General features: G+C 46.9%; 1 protein-coding gene across 1 annotated transcript in view; it reads left to right on the top strand.

The window, feature by feature from the left end:
• Nucleotides 1-20,514, top strand: part of LOC138566554 (protein mono-ADP-ribosyltransferase PARP3-like) — a 503,923-nt gene extending 483,409 nt beyond the window's left edge. Inside the window, exons 10-11 of the mRNA XM_069644027.1 lie at nucleotides 19,379-19,525; nucleotides 20,345-20,514. Of these exons, the coding sequence (XP_069500128.1) occupies nucleotides 19,379-19,525; nucleotides 20,345-20,514 (317 nt within the window). The remainder of the gene's footprint in view (nucleotides 1-19,378; nucleotides 19,526-20,344) is intronic.
• The last annotated feature ends 478 nt before the right edge of the window (nucleotides 20,515-20,992 follow it).

Genomic DNA, 20,992 nt, shown 5'->3' with positions numbered 1-20,992 from the left:
GTCAGCGAAATCCAGGCACTGGTCGCCGGGGAACCATAAACTACCTTTCACAGGGACAAAGTAGTCCTGAAGACACACCCAGCATTTCTGCCTAAGGTGCCGTCGGCTTTCCATTTGAACGAGGAAATAGTACTTCCTATGTTTTTTGCCGATCCTAAGGACGAGGCACAGAGAGTTCTGCACTGCCTGGATGTCAGGCGTGCCCTGAAATTCTACCTTGACAGGATCAAGGGCTTCCGCAAATCAGATGCCCTGTTTGTCACTTTCGGAGGTGCAAGGCCAGGCTATCAGGCCTCCAAATCCTCCATATCCCGCTGGATGGTCTCAGCCATCAAAGAAGCATACGAGGGCCAGCACAAGCCACTTCCAGCCAACCTGCACGCCCACGCAGTCAGGGCCAAGGCAGCGGCCATCGCATTCCAGCGCCATGTCCCTTGGCAAGTCATAAGCAGGGCGGCCACTTGGGTCACTCCCTCGGCTTTCTGCAAGCATTACTGTTTGGATGCCGGCTCTAGATCTGATGCGGCCTTCAGACAGGCGGTTATCTGGAACCTATTTGCTTAAGGAGGGTCTCCTCTCCACCCTGGGGCTACATTCAGTTGTAATCGGCCATGCCGTATGGCGGAAAGGTGATGGGACGTAAGAGTAATTATAAGTTACTCACTGTAGTGACTAACGTACTCTTAGCCCATAGTCCCCTTTCCTCCATACATCCCACCATCCTCCCCCCTAATAATAGTGGTGTCATTAGCCAATGTTAAATCTAGTGTCGACGCGTCATGGGGACTGAGGTGTGGCGCCGGAGGGCAGAGTCAGGCAGATTCAGGCCAGCGCATGCTCCCAGGACAGCACACCAGCGCGCCTCTAAATTTAAAGGGGAAGAAGGTTTTTATGGTGAAAAAGGTTCCGTCTCCCGTCCCTCGCGAGGGACACCCATGCAATATGGAGGAAAGGGGTCTATGGATTAAGAGTATGTTAGTCACTACGGTGAGTAACTTATAATTTCTTCTTTAAAAAAAAAAAGAAATTCTCTGTGCATGCAGATTTAAAAATAAATATACACATAACGTGGACATAAAAGTATAATACACCAAAACCTGTGCTTGCCAACATGATATGTTTTGATATGGCATAACATATACATGTATTATGGGTAGTGAGTTATCCTAGACACTCAAACCTAAAGTGTCCAGTTTGTTCTAAGCAAATTACAGTTCCAAATTTGTGTGACTGGTTGAGCCATATCCCAAAATGATTAAGATTTAATACTTCTAATTTGTGGACATACCCATCATGAAAACGAAATCCACATATTGTTTCAAATAATCAGTGATTAATGGTTCAAGTCCATTGGCTAATTCATTTATTTCATAAAAGTTAATTTTAACAAATATGTACTAGTTATACTAAAAATACTGATGGCCAAGAATTACATTTGAATAAACTTTACTCATTGCATTGAAAGATAGGTGGCCTACACGTGTTTCACTACCATTTCCGCCTGGGCCAAGCTCATAAGAAATTCTTCTTCATTAGTGCATTTGTTAGTAAATGAATAAAGTAATAATACTTTAGTAATGTAAAGGGATATATAATATATACTTGTCAACTGTCTAAATGTAGCTGACTGGAGACCATGAAGCTCTGACCCAATTTATCCTTTTTCTTTATTGATTTGTTTCGATACATACTCTCTTACTACATGAGTGAACACAGGAACCAACACGTTTCTGACCATGCGCGTGGTCTGTTACATGAAAAGTCAATGCCAAATTCAGCATTTGGATGTTTACCATTACATTTTGATAACTCAACAAGGCACTCCAAATGGCCAAGCAGTATGGTAAAAGGTGTACTAGAGAGAAACAGCCACCAGACTCGCTAGTGGACACTGTTAAGACAGTTTTTCTTAAGTCCAACAAAGGGCTTCATAAAACTATACATCTGAGGCAGTACACAATCCACTCTTAGTATAAGGCTGTACCACCTGAGAACATTTGGTAGCGTAGACAGAGCAGCCTGGTTTATCTTAGGAGGGAGAGAGGGCTGTAGCTTGGTACAAAGAAGATGTAGCATGCATATGTTCCAAAGAAACACTGAAACACTATTTTTTGTAAAAATAAAGGGTTTATTTATATATAAGTAGGCCAAGATAAATATTAGGTAAGTACTATCACATCATATAAACATACAACCAACTCAATACCTATGGTTTGCAAACCAAGGTATAGCCTTATTTAGAGGAGCCAGAAGCAAGTCAAACCTAAGGTTATACATTCAGGATAGCAATACACTATTCTTGGGGAATAAGACCAGGTTAGATATACTTTTAGAATACAATCAGTAATTCAAGGGTAGTAGATCTTGTCAGTTATGCAATGACACTCATTTATAGAAATCACTTAATAAACCAACCCTGTTACAAGTATATCTTGCAACATGTGTAATTTTCTTCTTTCCTGAATGGATACAGTTACACCACCACTATTACTTTTAAAAACACAGTTCAGAGTAACTAAAGTATCCCATATACTTTCTAGAGGGGCCTTAAGCTACCAATGATAATTATGAACAGTTAATAACTATTTTAGAATGCACTAAGCAATTCAAGGAAAGCAAAACCCAATTAAACTTTGAGAAAGACTCAAGGTATGATATGATATGATATGGTATTTGTAACGCGCCTATACACAAGTGTTTCAAGGCGCGACGAGGCAGGGAGGGGGGTACAAGGGGAGACAGAAAACGATCCTACTAGGCCAGGTGTCATTCAGATCGCGCAAGTGCAGGGGTAGGGGAGGGGAAAAGTGCAAGGGGAAGGGGAGGGGGGGAAGTGCAGTACAAGGTAAGAGGCGTACGTAATAAATAAATAAATAGGGCCAGCTGGTGGCAAGTGTGAGGTAAGTGCCGAACAAGTGCTGGGGGAGGGGGGGCTGTAGGGATACAGAGACAGACCCGCAGTGCACGGGGGTTCCAGGGCATCAGTGCAAGTGGAGAGTGGCAGGGCCCAGGACCGAGGCCGTTTAGAGTGGTCCAATTGCAGGATCAGTGCAGCTTCAGTGAAAATTAATTAGCCGCTCAGCAGGGGAGAGGGAGAGGGAAAGCAGAAGCAAAGAGGAAGGTTTTGAGGTGCTTCCGGAACCGGAGATGGTTCTCCTCAAGTTTCAGGGAGGCAGGAAGGCTGTTCCAGAGGGAGGCCCCTGCCGCGGAGAGAGATCTACCCCCAGCTCGTTGCTTCGAGAAGCGGCTAACCCTGAGGGAGTTGGAGGCGGATGAGCGAAGGGCTCGGGAAGGAAGATATTTGGGAAGAGAGAGTTGAAGGTATTTAGGACCCAGGCCCCAGAAGGCCTTGTGGACAATGCAGAGGGTTTTTAACTTTATCCTCGCAGCCACTGGGAGCCAGTGTAGAGATTTCAGTCCTGGAGAGATACGGTCCCTGGGCTTGAGGCCAAGGACAAGTCTCGCAGTTCTGTTCTGGATGAGTTGCAGAGGGCGGAGAGTGGAGGCAGGCAGATTAAGATAGAGGCTGTTACAGTAGTCCAGCTTCGAGAGAACCAGGGCTCGGGAGACAGTGAGCTTCTGGGGGAAGGAGAGGAAGGGAAGAATACCTCTGAGGAGGTGCAGCTTTTCAAGGTAAGTAATTGAACCTGTGAGAGAAATGCTCTAAGCTGTTTCAGGGAAAGCACAACCCTGTTTTACAAGTTTACAAGAGCAGCAGCTATTCACGGTAAGTAAGTAACCATATACTTTTAAGAGGGGCTTCAAGCAACTCCTAAAACAAGTATTAACTTCAAGACTGTTTTAGGTCTTTATAAAGCAAATCAGGGAAAGCAAAATCAATCCAATGGTACACTTTAAGAAGAGCACACTGTTATTCAAGGTAGGTAAACCCTATTGGTAAGCTTTTACACTCATTCAGTTAAGAATCATAAAACAGTACCAACACTTATTGCTTTTTAGAATGTGGAACACTATTCAAATTAAGTAAAGCAATGTGTATACTTGTACACGTGAGTGCTAAGATAGAAGTGGCTTGCACCCACACCTGTTACAGTTACACTAACTCAGTTAAGTAAGTACTTTTATTCTTGTTATCATTTTCCAGACAGAATCTTTATCATCAAAGTCCTTCCCTAGTCTATATCCTGAGTTTTCTGAGAGGCAGAAAAGGGACCTTAGTGGTCTTGGAGCCAGCTGTAGGCAGGTCAGGATAGTGTTCAGCAGCAGGAAAGTCAGAGTTCCAGAGGATATTTTGTTAGTATTCAGGGACTTCTGTGAAGGCTCCCTATATGTGTTCCAGCATTAGGCGTGGGCCAGTGGTATGGGCAAACTCCCAACTACACAAATCACCCACTCATCTCCACAGGATTCACACAAGACGTAATGTCTTTACATAGGAGCCAATAAATACATCTTAAATAAAATGCAGACACTTCAAAATAACGCCTTAAGAGCAGCTCTGAAAATACCCAGTAGAGAGCATATCTCCAACATCAGAAGAGACGAGCACTGGCTAAGAATCAGCGACAGAATACTTCTTAAAACTTTATCCCTAACATTCAAATGCCTGAATAATGCTGCACCCCCATATCTCTCAGACAGAATGATTAGAAGAACCTCAACCCACCCTACCAGATCATCTAACTCCCATTGTTTAGAAATTCACAGATTTGACTTACCAAATCTGGCGGAGCCAGTTTCGCAGTTAAAGCAGCTCTATCCTTGAATGCACTTCCCCAAGACCTCAGAGCTGAACAGCCATACCCTAGATTCAGACGCAATATGCTAAACTGGCTTCAAGTAAATGGCAACTAATTCCTGCTTGACTTGCTGCACTACTCTTACGTGCCCCTGACTACACGTCCATTCTTTTATCTAATGCATCATTCTGTTGAATTGACCACTGCACTTGTCTTGTATGTTATTCCTTACCCATTGCACTCCCAAATTTTTATCACTGTTATTATTTTCATGTTGTAACCAAGCTTCAAGTATCCTTGTATCTGTTTCACCCGTGCATTACCAAATAAACAAATAAATAAAAAAACAAACAAACAAAAAAGACGTAATGTAAGTATTACCCAAACCAACACAGTACCTTAGGAGAAAAGAAGAGCTTTGGAGTTGATGCCTTCAGAATGCAGCAACACTGGACCCGGTCCTTGGATCTTAGTCTAGAGAGGAAAGGACTGGACACTGGATGGGAACTTGCAGCATCTGTCGCCAGTGGAGGCGTCCAGCAAAGGTTTCTTAACAGATTCTCGCAGCTCTGTGATTTGGCACCCTTTTCCAGGCACCAGATGAAGGACGAATATTGCTGGTCGGATTCTTTTCACTCTCTCGGTCCTGTACTCTGGTGAGGGGACTCCAGGGATTTGAATCCTGTCTCTGGAGGTCCGGCAGGAGTCCACCAAAGTTTCAGCTGGATTCAGACTTCGAAAGACCATGCACTGCACTCAGGCACAACGTCCCCTGGTATTCACGTTTTGCAGCCCACGAAGGTCACAGCATGTCAAGGAATGGCTCATTTTGCAGGTCTTCTTAAGACTAGTGGATTACACCAGCCTCTGGGTTGGCATCACCACATTAGGGACCCCAAGGTCGATTGGAAAGAAGGGTTACATCAGGCTCCTGTTACAAAGCAGGCTCTCCGGTCCCTGGAAATCACCATAGGCGACTTTTCTTTATCCTCCTCTTTGGCTTCATCTCCAGTGGTTGGCTTGCTAGTAGCTTCCAGGATCAGCGAATCTATCAGGAACCTCAGCACAACCTCTACAAACTCTTCCTGCAATTTACAGAAAGGGGCAGTCTGGCTGTCCAATCAGGACAGCCAGTCCCCCCATTGGAACTGGTTCCTTTCAGGCAAGGTGGAAGACAAAGGGCTGCAGAGTTTTGGACTCCTTCCACACTTCCTGCCTTCTCAGTCACTCTGGAGCCTTGGTAGGGAATACTAAGGATTCCTGCCTAAGACAAAGCTTCCACCAAGGACATTCCCGACCTAGAACAGCATGGGACGATCTTGGAAAAAACAGGCACAAGAGAAATGGCAAAGAAAAAAGGAGCCTACCATTCTAGCAGAATGGTGGCCCTTCTGTGCATTACTGAGGCTGATTTAAGAACCTGTGAGTAATAATGACTAAACGTCATAAAGGTAGTTACACTGCCACCAGCCATTCAAGTCAGCCATTCAAGTAAACTTGCAATTGCAACAAAAATGCTACCAGGTAAGTAAGACAGGGGATACATTGAATCCCCCAAGCACTCCACTTAAGGTTCAGTGTGCTGGCTAACTATATAAAATGTAAAGGGGATGTAAATCCCTCTCTACACCTTGGGAACAGTAGTTCACCCATGTACAGTTAAGAGAAATTACAAAGGGGAGCCCTAAGGGGCAACCCAGCCTATGCCCAAAAGTTATAGGAAACTATAACTCCAAACTATAAGTACAAGCAAAACGTTCTGTGGTTGACACAGGTCCGGAAGATTATTCACATTTATGAACATCTTACCTAACAGTCACTACAGCTCGAAAGAGGACTCTGTCAGTAACTGGATAACCTCCCGATAAGGAGCATACAAAGATCTATGGGTTTGGTCGTAAAGCTGCAATTTCAGCAGCTTTTAATGTACTGATAGGTAATTCCACAGCTAGTATGAGACATTATAATAGAACTCAGTGGGACGACATGTAAGCCTTGGGTAGAGCCATCCTATAGAGCTTCAACCAGCTTTTCATAAAATCCTACAAGAGGGTAAACAAACAGCTATTTGTGTCATCAGAAATGCTCTGGACATAGTGATAACGTGCCAGAGAGCCAGGTCAGAAGTTATTAAATGCCCTTCTTGACTTAGAGGGACTGGGTTTAAGCTGAAGAATCAAGTTACTCTTCTAAACAAACCCTTGGAGGATTTCGTCCTTTTGCAAAGGAGGTTGATGAGGCACTTGATAGGGCTAAGAATGATCACAACACTTCAGTCCCTAGGTCAGATTGTTGGCAGAGGCTACGAACAAACAGTGTCTGTAGCTAGTAGGAGTTCCTTTTGATCCACTCCTTTCTCTCATTCTGCAGCTCAAACAACTCTGGCTTCATTTAGTGGATGGTTTACTTTCCCCTCCTACCACAAACCCTCACATTCGGATTGTACCCTCCCACAGATTCTTCATCTTGGATGATCATCCTCTCAGCGTCGGTTGCTCAGAAAAGCTTGACAGGGGGAATAGTGCTGCTTGATGTAGTCTCTCGACCTCTTCATGCATCGACTGCGCCACTCCTCTATTCTGGCGGGGACGTCAGTAGTACATATACATCATCACTACGCCACCATACCTCAGTTCCTTTTTTCCGTGGGCTCAGTATGCTGTTTGGAAATATGGTTAGAAAACGTTTCAGGTAATTGTTTTGACGCCAACATGTTGGTTCCAAGCCATCAGTTTTTTAGCGCTGCAAGGTCTGCAGCTCGAAAAAGTGTCCATCCTGGACCCACACAGCATCAGTGTGTGCTGTCTCAGGGTGGAGCATGACGTCGAGGTGTGGCTCCTGTCAGCACGTAAATCTGAAGGCACTTAGGGAATGCTCATCGGTTTGGCACTTGGGAGGCCCCTTTCGAAATCCTCAGCCCAATCGGCTACCAAATCTTCAAGATCGAAGAAGAGGTCTCTCTTTCAAAGCGACTCTCATCACTCGTCCTCCCACGAAAAGAAAAGGAAGCGCAAGCATAGGCTTGACTTTGACTCCTTGGACGAAAGGGGTAAGTCGTATATGTACATGTAGGACCCGAGGGAGGAGTGGGGAGTAATTCAAGCAGCAGATGCTTCCAGTTTTCGAGAAGGCTGCAACAGCAACAGCTCAGACCTTGACACTGCAGGCAGCACTGGCTCCAGTAGCGCCTGGAGGTTCTGGTGCGATAGTGTCAAAGTCAGGTCTCACTCCCTTGATCTTGACTGACTCAAAGCAGGCGTTGATGACCCTCGATGCATTGCCACTGAGCACCCCCATCGGGCCTGCACTGTCGACATCGGTGAAGGGCCGAAGCTGCGTGCCTGAGTCCAGGTTGGGTTCTTTGAGTCCATGACAACCATCATAAACATAGAGGGAGATCCTGTCCCTTTCAGAATGGAGCCTATGGGGGAAGAAGGGTTACAGCATGTGCTGTATTTTCTCACAGTGCAGGCTGACTTGTTGGCACTGGCCGAGGGTTTACACGATGTGAGCAGGCCCAACGACCTCAGGATGCAGCAGGTGTCACCCTACACCCACTCCAATGCCCAGTGCAGAAAGATGGTCAAAAGAGTAGAGGTCTGTGAGGGTGGAGAAGGAGGAGACTGACACACAGGTGGCATAATTGGTGGCATAAACATTTTTTATAAAGAGAAATAAAGAGAACACCTATCTCTGCCTAACTCTAAGAGGGGATTCCCTATCTCATCTAAAACACTAAGGATTTGGTCAGGATGTCTGTGTAAATGAAAAGTCCACCGTCCTTGTCAAAATGCCTACTTCTGTCCCTCACACTTTTAACTAAACTAAAGACGTAGTGGCTCTTCCTGGTCCAGATGAATGGCTCCCTTCTTCCTGACAAGGTATTACAGTTCCAGTTGTTAGGTGGGATCTTTACCTGAGGAAATGACTCCCTTCCGTAGGTCTCAATCCCTTTCCAAGGTGTTAGGAAGATTTTCATTTTTATGTGAAATGTCAGTTCTCCTGAGCTAGTGGGATCCTTTTTCCACACTCACTCATTCTTTTGCCCTATCTTTTGGGATACGTTTGTATTTCTTTTTTATACCTTTTCCAAGAGTCATACTTTCCACCAAGGTTTGTGGCATTTGTCATTTACTTTTGCAGCACACAGCACTCTGTGCGGTGTTGCTGCGAAAACTTTGGGGTCCCCTTTTTATTTTCAGTTATTTTCCTTGGGAAACACATGTTCTCAAGGGCATGGGGATATTTAGTGCCCTTCCTATCTTTAATATTGTGAGATCAGCACATCCCAATTTATGGGAAGTGCTGAGGGGGTTGCACTGTATCCCCTTTCTTACTGCTCCTGTAGCTTTTGTTTACAGTGACAAGCTAATCTGAATGGCTGGTGGCAGTGGATATATCCTACTTACCTTTGTGCAATTTATACTCCCAGGCTGTACTCACCGCTGCGGTAATGCACAGAAGGGTCACCACTGACCCAAAATAGTGACAGTATTCTTTTTTCACCATTTCAAGATGGCTTGTCGTTTCCTGGTCCTTCTTTTGCCATGCAGGGTTGGGGAGGTATTTTGTTTGACCTTTGTCTTCAGCAGGGTTCCATGGGAAAGGCTGCCAAGGCGCTAGCGTGTCTGTGAGTACAGGGAACAGGAGAGGACTCCGAACTCTGCTGGTCTTTGTCTTCTGCTGTGCCTTTCTGGAACCAGTTCCAACTGGGAGGCTGTCTGTCCTAAAATGACAGCCGTCTCCCAGTGTATGCATGGTGCATGGCTGCTGATTGGCTGGGTTCCTGGATAAAAGGCATGGATCCTGAGGCTGAAGGAGAGTTGACCACCAGAACTGAAGAACTGACGAGAAAGAAGAGGAGAGATGCCCGCAGCCACTTCCAGACGACCAGAGAGGCCTTCTGATTAACTGCCGGTGTCCTCTGACCCCCTTCTTCCAAGCATCAGGAGAGCCCCGAAAAGGACGACTCTCTCCCTTATACTGGTGCAACCAATCAGTCTCAAGATGACCTGCATTTTGAGTCATCCCACAACGAGCTTTGAAAAATAAAATGGCCAAAATAAAATGGCTGAGTGTAGGACTTAAAGAAATGCATTAGTAGACCAGTGGTTATCATACTGGTACATTGAGATATAAATGTGGAAAAACTGGCTGTGTCCATGTTGTAGCCAAAACTAAATTAAAGGTGTGACGAGCCTACTCTGCAGTACTAATGTTGGATCATATAATCTCCCCAAGGCGAAGGGAGTGAGGGGGGATAAAAATTACTCCTGTCCCAGGAGCGATATGGTCCATCATAAGACAATATAGGAAAAGGTGTTCCAATGGCAGACAACAAAAATACATTCAATGATCCTAGTAAACCAAGGGTAAAAACAAAAATCTTAGGGGTCAGCAGAACCCCCAAAAATTGAATTCTGCGCTGACACAGGTCACCCTTTTCAGAATTTCACACAGGTCTGATGCCCAGCACTCATGCTCACCGATGGAGAGAGATCACACACAGAGTTTTACTGTTTGTTTTATGTTTAATGTACGTACTGTGACAAAGTCCCAATGGATGTCCTCCTTTATGCCTCAGAGGAGTGTCTGGGAACCAGAGATGCCCACCAGTCAAGTGAAAAGGTACCTGGAGGCAGTAGATGAGGGCACTGGGGAAGGTTGCCCTGACCCCCTTGTCTGCCCTGTGTCATGTTCTCTGAAAATAATGTGTAGCAGTTCTGCCAATACCCAGTAGGGTGATTGTGCCCTATGTAAATTTCCCAAGTAGCACGTGCATACCTGCCCACCACTGCTTCGTTTCATCAGAAACCCAGACCCTCCTTTTTTCTGTCACTGAAGAGGAATGGTTAGGCATAGTGGACATGCATGTCAAGCTGGAACAGTCGTCAATGATTAAAACTATGCCACCATTTTCCCTCTATTTTGTGGCTGATGGAGAAGCTGAGTGATAGCACTGGGGCGGGGTAATGATTCTTCTGTAAGCCTGCATAAGAAGAGCAGCACCACTTACTAATTCCCCAGAAAATTCTTCTTCCCCTTCAAATTTAGTGGTGCGCAGGGGCGCGGCCCTGGGAGCATATGCTCGCCTTACTTCGGCCACCGGCCCCTCAAATCAAGTCCCCTTTTCCGCGTCGACGGGAACAGGGCGATTTCACCAGCGCTCCTGGGTTTTGCTTCGGCCATGTAATACCACGCGCTCTTCCCCAGATATTCTTCTATCTTGTCTTTCTTTTTCTTTTAGATACTTGATCCTCCGACGCCACGCTCCTCCCCGGCGCATGCCGACTTCAACGGGCTTCAGGGGGTGTCCAGCCTGCGAGGGACTCTTCCCCACATCAGACCCCCATGCCCTTTGCCTCTGCTGCCTTGGCCCCAACCACGGCTGGGATGGTTGCTCCGTGTGCAACGCTTTGACACCTCGGACACTGAAGAACAGGCTAGCGAAGTGGAGGGAGCTCTTCCAGACGTCACCCCGAGAGGACCTAAAGGACGCCAAACGTTGTTCGGGGCCAAAGGCAAGGCCTTTATTCACCATTGCACCACGCAAGGACGACTCCTTTCCAAGAAAGCGCCCGACTAAGAGGAGCTTGTCGGACTCTAGAACCAGCACACGTACCAAGGCTAGTCCAGCTACCGGCCTCACGGCCGAGGGGTCTCTGGATCCTTCCAGTATCAGTGCTGAGAGACAGCAAGGTTCTTCTACCAGGGTTACTCCTGAGGGTTAATGCCCTAGTACCGGCATCATGTCCGAGGGGTCTTCGGATCCTTCTGGTATCAGTGCTGAGGGACCGCAAGCGTCTTCTACCAGGGTTACTCCCGAGGGGCAATGCCCTAGTACTGGCATCATGTCCGAGGGGCGCCTTCACGCAGCACTACCGGCAGCTCTGCCAAGGGCAATACGCCTTCCAGGCCCCGGCCTGAGGTGCGGGATAGGCCTTATGTTCCAAAAGCAAGTGTCTTGGACGTGGCTGGTTCCAGCGAGCCAGGCACCACTACTTCGGCACGTGTCACGCAGCTCGACAAAATGTCCACTGCACCAGACAGAATGGCTGTTTGTCCGATACCTCCTCTAGCAGAGAGGCTCGAGGAACGAGTCACAAGGTGGGACTGGTGTCAACCAGGTACGTGGCCTACAGCTTATCAATCAGCAGGGTAGGTTCCCCCTGCACCCCAGGTAGAGTCTGACCCGCCCCAGCAGCCCATAGCCACTCCATCAATATCTCCTGCCACCTCTTCACCCTCCGAAGAAAGGTTCTTCGAAAGGTTTCTGGCACTGATGCGAATGCCCCAGATGGGGTCTATCCTTCGGGATGCTATCAGGAACATGCTCCCTCAGGTCACCACACCGGTACCCATAGTAATTCCTCCAATGGCACCGGTGCCACAGGCCCCAGCGCTGCCCGCGCTACCTTTACCGGCTCCTGTTCCGGCCCCCCTGCCTCCGGCAGTGCAGGCAGTTCCACACCAGCCTCCGCAACAGCCTCCGGTTCCCACACCGCAGCCCACGGCACCCATTACCCCCCGCCAGTTCTGGATCCTCCGAACACTCAGGTTGACACAGACGAGGAGGAGGACCCCGACATGCCATCTTCAGCGAAGGCCTTCCACAAACGTCTTGCCAAGAAGGGGTGGCTCAAACCGCACTCGGCCCAACCTGTCAATAGGCGCCTCAACACCAAGTACATGCAGTTAGAGGGGGTATACACTCTTGCTTTCGGCTCATCCGCTTGAAACAAAGGGGGGGGGCATCTAATTTTGACTATTCACACTTTATTCATGTGAATATCTTTAATTCTTCATGCTTCACTAGACAAGGAAACTCTATGTCTCTAAGAGAAGAGTGCTGAAACTGGTTTGAGTTCTAACAGCATATTTTTATTTTGCTGTTGCATCTGTTATTTTTGTGACATTCTTTTCAACTTTTTGACTCATTTGTCATGGTACCGTAATGACACAATCAACAGTACAACAATAAGTATCGATGAACGAAGAATACACAGCAACCCCAATCGATGCCAGGTACTCTGTGTATATCCAAGTGTCAGCGTTCAATTACAAACATTAGTGCAAAAACATCAAAGTGATAAAAGTAATAAATACAGACAATCCAAGCTCTGAGAAAATCAGGGCTCTGCTGGTTCTAACGAGTGCTAGATACTAGACTGGGGTTGCTGTGCATTCTTCGTTCACCGATACTTATTGTTGTACTGTTTCCTTGTCTAGTGAAGCATGAAGAATTAAAGATATTCACATAAATAAAGTGTGAATAGTCAAAGTTAGATGGCAGGATGGCCCCCCTTTGTTTCAGATTTACTTAGCCCACAAGTCCTGCCACCAATTGGGCTGTACCTCCCGTCACCACAGTTTGGCTCATCCGCAGCCGCACTCCTCAGTGATTGATGCAGCGTCAATCTATTCTAAGCCTCAGTTGTCCTCGGCTGCCTCGTCCTCGGCGCTGCTAGGCAAGGAGGAGAAGATCTTGGAGGCGTACAGTAAAAAGCTGTACTCCAACGCCTCCTTGCACCTGCGTCAAGCCAACGCCGATGTCATGCTGGCAGCTGCTAACCAAAGGCTCTGGCGGGAGATTGCAGACTTCCTCCCGGAACTCCCACCCCAAACCCAGGCTCATTTCAAAACAGGATTAGGAGAAGCCAGGCTGGTAGCGTCCGACATCATGGAGCCAACAGTGCCCCATATCGATACCTCTGGCCGGGCCATCTGCATCGCCACGGACATGAGAACGATGGCCTGCTCTGGGCTACTAAGTTCAACCCGGACGTCCAGCAACGCATACTGGACCTTCCATTCGAGGGTAGTGACCTCTTCCACTCCCCCACGGATGAAGAATTAGATAAAAAGAAGAACAGCTCACAGACCGCAAAGTCTTTATTCTTACCAAGGCCACGCCCAAGGCATACACACAGTTCAATCCACGCTCCGACAAGGGGCAGGCGTCTGGAGGGTTCTGAGGCTTCCAAGAACAGAGGTCCAGACAACCTGACCGTTCCCCGAGTCAGCATCGGAGGAAACAACAAAAGGGGGGGGCAAAGGGGTTTTTCCAATCTCCCTCCTCCTCAGTAGCCTCAGAGGGAAAAAAGGCATGACATGACCCTCTGGGCCCACGTGTCTCTGGTGGGGTGCAGGCTTGCCTCTCACATGCAATTTTGGCGCCAAAGCTTTTCAGACCCCTGGATCTTATCTGTAGTCTCCACGGGGTACCGCCTACCGATCCCTTCCTCCCCTCACTTGTCCCCTCATCTCCCACAGATTGGGAGAGCAACTCTGTTGGCCGAAGTCCGGTCACCATTCCTCCATTTGTCCCACCGTCCTCCCCCCAATAATAATGGTGTCATTAGGCAATGTTGCATATTGTCGATGCGTCAATGGGGACTGAGGTGTGGCGCTGGTTGGCAGAGTCAAGCGAGCGCATACTCACCGGGCCGTGCCCACGTACCTCTGAATTTAAAGGGGAAGAAGATTTTTCTGGTGAAAAGATTCCATCTCCCGTCACTCGCGAGGGATGCCCATACAGTATGGAGGAAAGGGGACTATGGACTAAGAGTACGCTAGTCATTACGGTGAGTAACTATTCATTTTTAGACACAACGTGACCACAGTTAAACATATTATCCTTATACATTTCAGTAGCCAGGTGCGTAATGCATTCATTTAAATCAGTAGAAAGTCGTAAATAATAACTACAATTCTAGTTTTGATGGTAAACTCCCAAAATCCAAGGGGGACCCAGGAAATATGGCACTTTTCAGGAGAGTACCTTTCAGATTCACTTTTTATGAGTTTGGCAGCTGAAGACAAGTTCCCCATAGGAAGTAACAGGACAAATCCAACAAGCAGAACTGCAGTTATGCGACAAAGTCAGGGAGTCCGTGTTCTACCACACAGATGAGGAGAAAGTGGCAAACAACCACAGAGATCTTGAGGGAACCCAAAATAAGAGTTCCATTTCCAGGTTTGAGGCCCAGAAGACCCAGAGAGGAAGGAAGCAGAGCGGGATTTAGGACAATGTTAACTGATGGTAAACTGTGGTAGAAGGGGACATGAAGACACCCACAACCTTGGACCAAGTGGATCCCTGCAAGTAGTATTATGGATGACCCAACAACAGAGGGTGGCCGTTCCCAAAAACCGCGGCACGCAGTGATTAAGCATTATTTTGAAGGGTGGTTGACCATGTCCATTCACAGAGGGACTTGAACCCCAAACCAACAATGACTCAGATGACCCAAAACAATAAAACAACAATGACTCAGATGACCCAAAACAATAAATTTGGCCTGCCCAGGAGGGTTGGGCACCAGCCAGGAGGAAAAGCAATCATGGAGATGGCCCCTAGAAGGCATAGTAACTCAACCAAGGAGAGATGGATGCCTTGAAGGGCGAGATGTGGCAACCAGCCAGCAGAATATAGTCTCATGACAGGCGCTGAGGGGGTATACCCATGGCCTAAATCAGCCCTCCAATCTCACAAAGGGGCACTTGAAGGTTTTGGCTGCCAGCCAATCAGGTAGGCCCCAAAAACTGCAGAACATCTAGGTCCACCCACACAATTTGTGTATTGGCATTTCTAGGGCTAGTCTAAACCGGCCCAAACCGGCCCAAACCACCCCTGAGGCTAGGCCCAGAGGAGGCCAACTTGAGTACAGCAGACATTTTCAGTCTGGATCGTGGTTTCCCCAAACACACGAAACACAATGGCTCAGAATAGGGTTTCAAAAAATATATTAGTACTCCAAGGGCTACCATACTGGTATATTGGGCTTTTAATGCGATGAGTCTGGCTGTACCCCTGGCAAAACCAAAATTAAATTACTACTTCCACCAACCTACTCCACAACTTGAGTGCAAGGTGATGCAATCATCCTAGGGCAAATACGGGCTGCTTGGAGAGCACCCTTGTCCTTGGTGCCATAGGCGCTGCACTGGAAAGCACATCCAGAAAAGGTTGCCGTGGCAGGGGAACTCCATAGAAGTCCAGCCAAGCTACAAAAATAAGATAAGAGTCAGGAAAATCACCAGGAAAAAAGCAAACCATGTAGGAGACTCATAAAATGGGACAGCGGAATCCCCCAAAAGGAATTCTGGCCTAACAGTTGTAACAAACTCCTCTCAAGTGTCGCAAATGCCACTTGACTTCTGAATGTCATCCAGCACACAGCAGCCTACGTCATCCCAGACCCTGGAACATTCATCCATAAGGAACTGCATTGCCTACTGCTCCTGCATCCTCTTTAAGCAGTTACCTTACTTACAAAGTTATTATAACCTATGTACTATCCCACTGTTTCAGGACAATTAATCTGCAGAGGCCACATCTCACAAAAGCCAACATTGCCAGGCTGGAATATGAAAACTGCATGCAAATGTTCCATACTATGCCTCCAGACGTCGGAACAGCCTGCCATCATGGATCAGAAAGGGCAGCCTCACTCATGCACTTCAGGAAGGAACAGAAGACTCCACTCTTCATAGAATCCATAATAAGATTGCGATTGGCGAATCTGTTAACTCACTAAACCCCCATACCTCCCCCTAAAGCTACTCCCTCCCTCTCTCTCACTTGTGCCCTAACCTACTCTTTGTAGTCCCCACCCCACCCCATTTTGTATATTCTGTCTTTGCTTTCCAGCTAGACTTGCACCATATTTATTTATTTAGACATTTATTTAGCACACCAAACCCTGGGGTACCAAGGCGCTTTAACTTAAGTATATGGTTTTGGTACAGTTACATTAAGTGCTTCAGGTTACAGGAATAATGAGGATTGGTGGGCAAATACATGGTGCCATCGAATTTTTTAGGAGGGGTTAGTAAACTATATATATGGGTTGTGGGTGTTTGAGAATAAATACAAATTAAAGAAAATGGGGGGGGGGTTGTGGGGCGAACCCCCCTAAAAATAATTTAAAAAAAATTCAATGGGTTTTTTCATTAAAATAATCACAGTAAAAAAAAACACGAAAAAACATCCCGCGATGAAATGACATGGAACCACATAAACATGGTGACTACCCCATGTTGCAGGGTGGCAGCACAGAGATGCAAAAGTCAATTCAGGGAACATAAACATGGTGCCTACCCCATGTTGCAGGGTGGCAGCAGAAACAGATGCAAAAGTCAATTCAGGGAACATAAACATGGTGCCTACTCCATGTTTCAGGGTGACAGCACACAGATGCAAAAGTCAATTCTGGGAACATAAACGGTACATCCTTTCATTGCGGGATGTCTTTTCGCAGGGTTTTTTGCCGCAAATTGTTTTTCGAAAAACCCATCCAATTTTTTTAGGAGGGGATAGTAAATTATATATATGGGGTGTGGGTGTTTGGGAATATATACAAATTAAAGAAAATGGGGGTGTTGTGGGGCAAACCCCCCAAAAATAATTTCAAAACCATTTTGATGGGTTTTTCCGTAAAACAAATCGTGGTAAAAACCCCCGTGAAAAAACATCCCGCGATGAAATAACATGGAACCACATAAACATGGTGCTGGGTGGCAGCACACAGATGCAAAGGTCAATTCAGGGAACATAAACATGGTGCCTACCCCATGTTGCAGGGCAGCAGCACACACAGAAGCAAGAGCCCAAATAACAGCAAAAGAACATGGTGCCTACCCCTTGTTGCAGGGTGGCAGCACACAGATGCAAAAGTCAATTCAGGGAACATGAACATGATGCCTACCCCATGCTGCAAGGCGGCAGCAGAAACAGATGCAAGAGCCCAAATAACAAAAGAACATGGTGCCTACCCCTTGTTGCAGGGTAGCAGCACACAGATCCAAAAGTCAATTCAGGGAACATAAACATGGTGCCTACCCCATGTTGCAGGGTGGCAGCACACACAGATGAAAAAACTTTAAATACAGGACCTTGTCTGCCTGGGAGAGAGGGGCGAGGGGAGACAGTGGCAGGAGAGAGGTTAGGGGACAAACATCAGCAAAAGAACATGGTGCCTACCCCTTTTTGCAGGGTGGAAGCACCCAGATGCAAAAGTCAATTCAGGGAACATGAACATGGTGCCTATCCCATGCTGCAGGGCGGCAGCAGACACAGATGCAAGAGCCCAAATAACAAAAGAATATGGTGCCTACCCCTTGTTGCAGGGTGGCAGGAGAGAGGTTAGGGGGCAAACAACATCATAGGCGACCAGGGGGTGTGGGCAACGTACCTGTAGCGGATAGGGAGCTGACAGGGGCCTTTGTGTGGGCCTTTGTGGACTGGTGCCGGCTCCCGCCTCCCGGTTCGGCTGATTGGCCTATCATGGCAGGCCAACCAATGGGAGAGGGAGTCGGGGCCAGACCACAAAAGAGGAGGCAAAGTGAAAATAATCTGGCTATCTTTGAAAGACCAAAAGCACACGTGGTAACAGTGCACAATGCACAAATAAAGCAAAAAACCCGGGAAAAAGGTTTTCTCCACGTTGTGGGATTGCGCTTCTGCAATCATTGTGCCGCCGGTGAGATTGGATGATTTTAGAAAAATAAATGCCCAGAAATGGCCTTCATGCGCAGAGAAGTCCCCAAAGGCCAGGCTTACCTTGGCAGGGTGTAGAGGGTCCGGAAAGCTGGAGGGCAAAGTAGAGGCCATAGGAGTGGCATGGCAGCCTCTGAGAGGATGAGAGAGCACAGAAGAACTGTATATTCGGTATAAAAGATCAGGGGTGTGGTCCAAGTGCATAGCTCACACATCAATTGCACACCTCGGGTATGTAGCATGCCTACTGGTTGCAAATTCGAATCTTGCTGCAAAGCGCACTGAACCATTCATCCTTGTGAGAACGATAAACTGAATGCCATTAAACTGTGTAATAACATCTGTCCTTACCGTGCTTCAAAGCTGGCAGAATCCCCAATGATGCACTATCTAAGGACACCAATTATCAATGTAACACAGGTGCATGAACAGAGAACATAACACTCAGTGGATATGTAACCTTTGCTGGGTAACCATAGTATGTGCATGCTACAGACCTTAGTTAACTTTAAATTGTACACATACTCATGTAATGGTAGGGGCACAGAAAACATGTGACCTTTTGAATCCCTATGACCATGTCACCTTTACCAGATCACTAGATGATAGCGGTACCCAAAGTTGCAAGAAATGAGACTCCATTCTGGCACACACAGGGAAGACATGGGACACCCCAGGCCTGGGCACGTTCTAATGATCAGTTTGTGTCTGGATCCGTTAGTGGTAGGTGCTAATCCACCTGGTTCAAGAGGTATGTAGCATGTTTTGTGCGTCTCTTGATTGCATTTGTTAGACCTCTCCTTCCACCCTCCCCCAGAGAGTGAAATTATTCCATCCTTTAATTTAACACAGCGATGCTCCTTCTCCTGTTGTGCCTGCTCAGAATCTCTCATTCTGTCAACAAAACTATCAGACTTCCTTTCTCTTGCTGTGTTTTTCTCTCATGTGCCATCTCTGCTTTGTCTTGTGCATCTCCTCTGACATCATTTGCTTTATCTTAACCTATCTTTATTTTTTCTCCCTTTCGCTTACAATTATTTTCGCTACCTCACATTTCTTTCTCTCCATCATACCCCACCAATTCATCTCTGCTTTCCTTTTGCCTACGCCTTTTTTTCTGCTTTCCATTTTACCCTCCAAACATCCATTTTCCTGCTTACCCTTTCTGTTTGAAAAGTCGCTTGCACCAGCAAGTCCATTGGGATCATGTTCCTGAACGAAGTGGCTCTGGGTAAGGAGCATCACATCACCAGAGATAACAGTTCACTACGCGCAGCTCCATCCGGATTTGACAGTGTCGTTGCTCGTGGAAGAACTGAGCCAGGTAGGTGTCTGTTCTCACCCTTACCTGGTAACTGGGAACTCTTAGCTCCAGATATGGCATGGGCGAGAGGTACACTGAGCAGGGCAGGCAGACAAGTCTCCATTAGGCGAAGCAGGGTTTGGATGTGTAATGCTAAAGGAAAGAGGGGCAAAGTTGCTAACCTTTCTTTAGCGCAGCTTTTGAAATGTGCATGGAGGCTTGGTGCGTTGGGTCCTGCAAGTAAAAAGTTGAGTTGTGGGTGGGCTAGTGGGAGCTGAGGGACCCAATCAGATGTTGAAATTCCATCATATGTGCAAGAAAGGCTCAGTTTATCCTTGCCTGCATGTTGTGTGTATATGTTTTGCGCTGTCCATATTAGGGTGTTGCTGAGTTTTGGATGATGGAATTACAGCATGCTTTTTTAGTCAGTGATAATCTGAATGACACGAATCCAACAGAGGGGGCATTTGTGGAATAGTGGTGGGTCTGCATGAGCTGAAGGGCAAGTTTGATTTCTCCTGAGAGACTTTTCACAGGGGCAAGAGACCTAGGGACATCTCTGTGGACTAAGGCGATCATGATATATAATGCAGGCAGGCTGGTCCTCGGACTTGCCAAGACTAGTAGGGTCCCTTCTCAATACCAGCAGGAAAAATCTGATTCACTTTACGAGCAACATAAAGTAAGCCCTTTTGCTGGGGTGTTGAGAGGAGCAACATGTTAGTTTATTAGTTTGGGCAGCAACAATTCTATCATCCTGCCAGAAGGGAGAGACAAGAGAGAAGCCGCTGTTTTGTGGGGGAGTTGTGTTTTGAGTGGTGTGTTCCTTTTCCCTCGCAGACCCTTCACGTGATAAGGTGATTGACCTGGATGGGAAAAAGGTGGTGGTGTCTCAGGGGAAACCTATCCCGATGCCAAAGTTTGACGACTCCCACTTCCACCAAAGTGAATACCTCATCTACAAAGAGAGCCAGTGCCGCATCCGGTACCTTCTGCAGCTTCAGTTTTAAAGGGGAGCACGAAGGCCTTCTCCTATTCATGCCTTTCCTAGCTTTGCTCCATTGCACTACTCTAGCTTTAAGGCGCCAAGCCACCTGGTACCATATTGGAGCACATCACTTGTTCTGAGCCCCGTCCATCTGTCTGTATGCAGTTTGTTATCAGACACTTTGATTGGCTACTTCCCATCGCCACGAGGTGCAGACTCTTTATATGCCGTTGTTTGCCTCTGGCTTACAGGACATTCTTTCCCAATTCCCAACTGAAACAATGGTACCTTCTGGTCGAGGTATTACAAGATATCAAACTGTCGTTTTTTCACAGCACTTCAACATATACTTTTAGCAATCCTCTGGCTGCAAATTGATCACTCTTCTTGGTCTGGCTACATAGTTGCATATCTCCGTCAACCTAACTCTTTCACTGATTCTGTGGTTATGAAGTGACTGCATGTGTCTTTAAACAATTCGTACACGTTCCTGGTTGCAA

Source organism: Ambystoma mexicanum, chromosome 2p (genome assembly GCF_040938575.1).
Source record: "Ambystoma mexicanum isolate Mex_15411 chromosome 2p, UKY_AmexF1_1, whole genome shotgun sequence".
Lineage (NCBI taxonomy): Eukaryota > Metazoa > Chordata > Amphibia > Caudata > Ambystomatidae > Ambystoma > Ambystoma mexicanum.
Note: the sequence above shows the minus strand (reverse complement) of the source record. Positions and strands in the feature narration are given on the sequence as shown.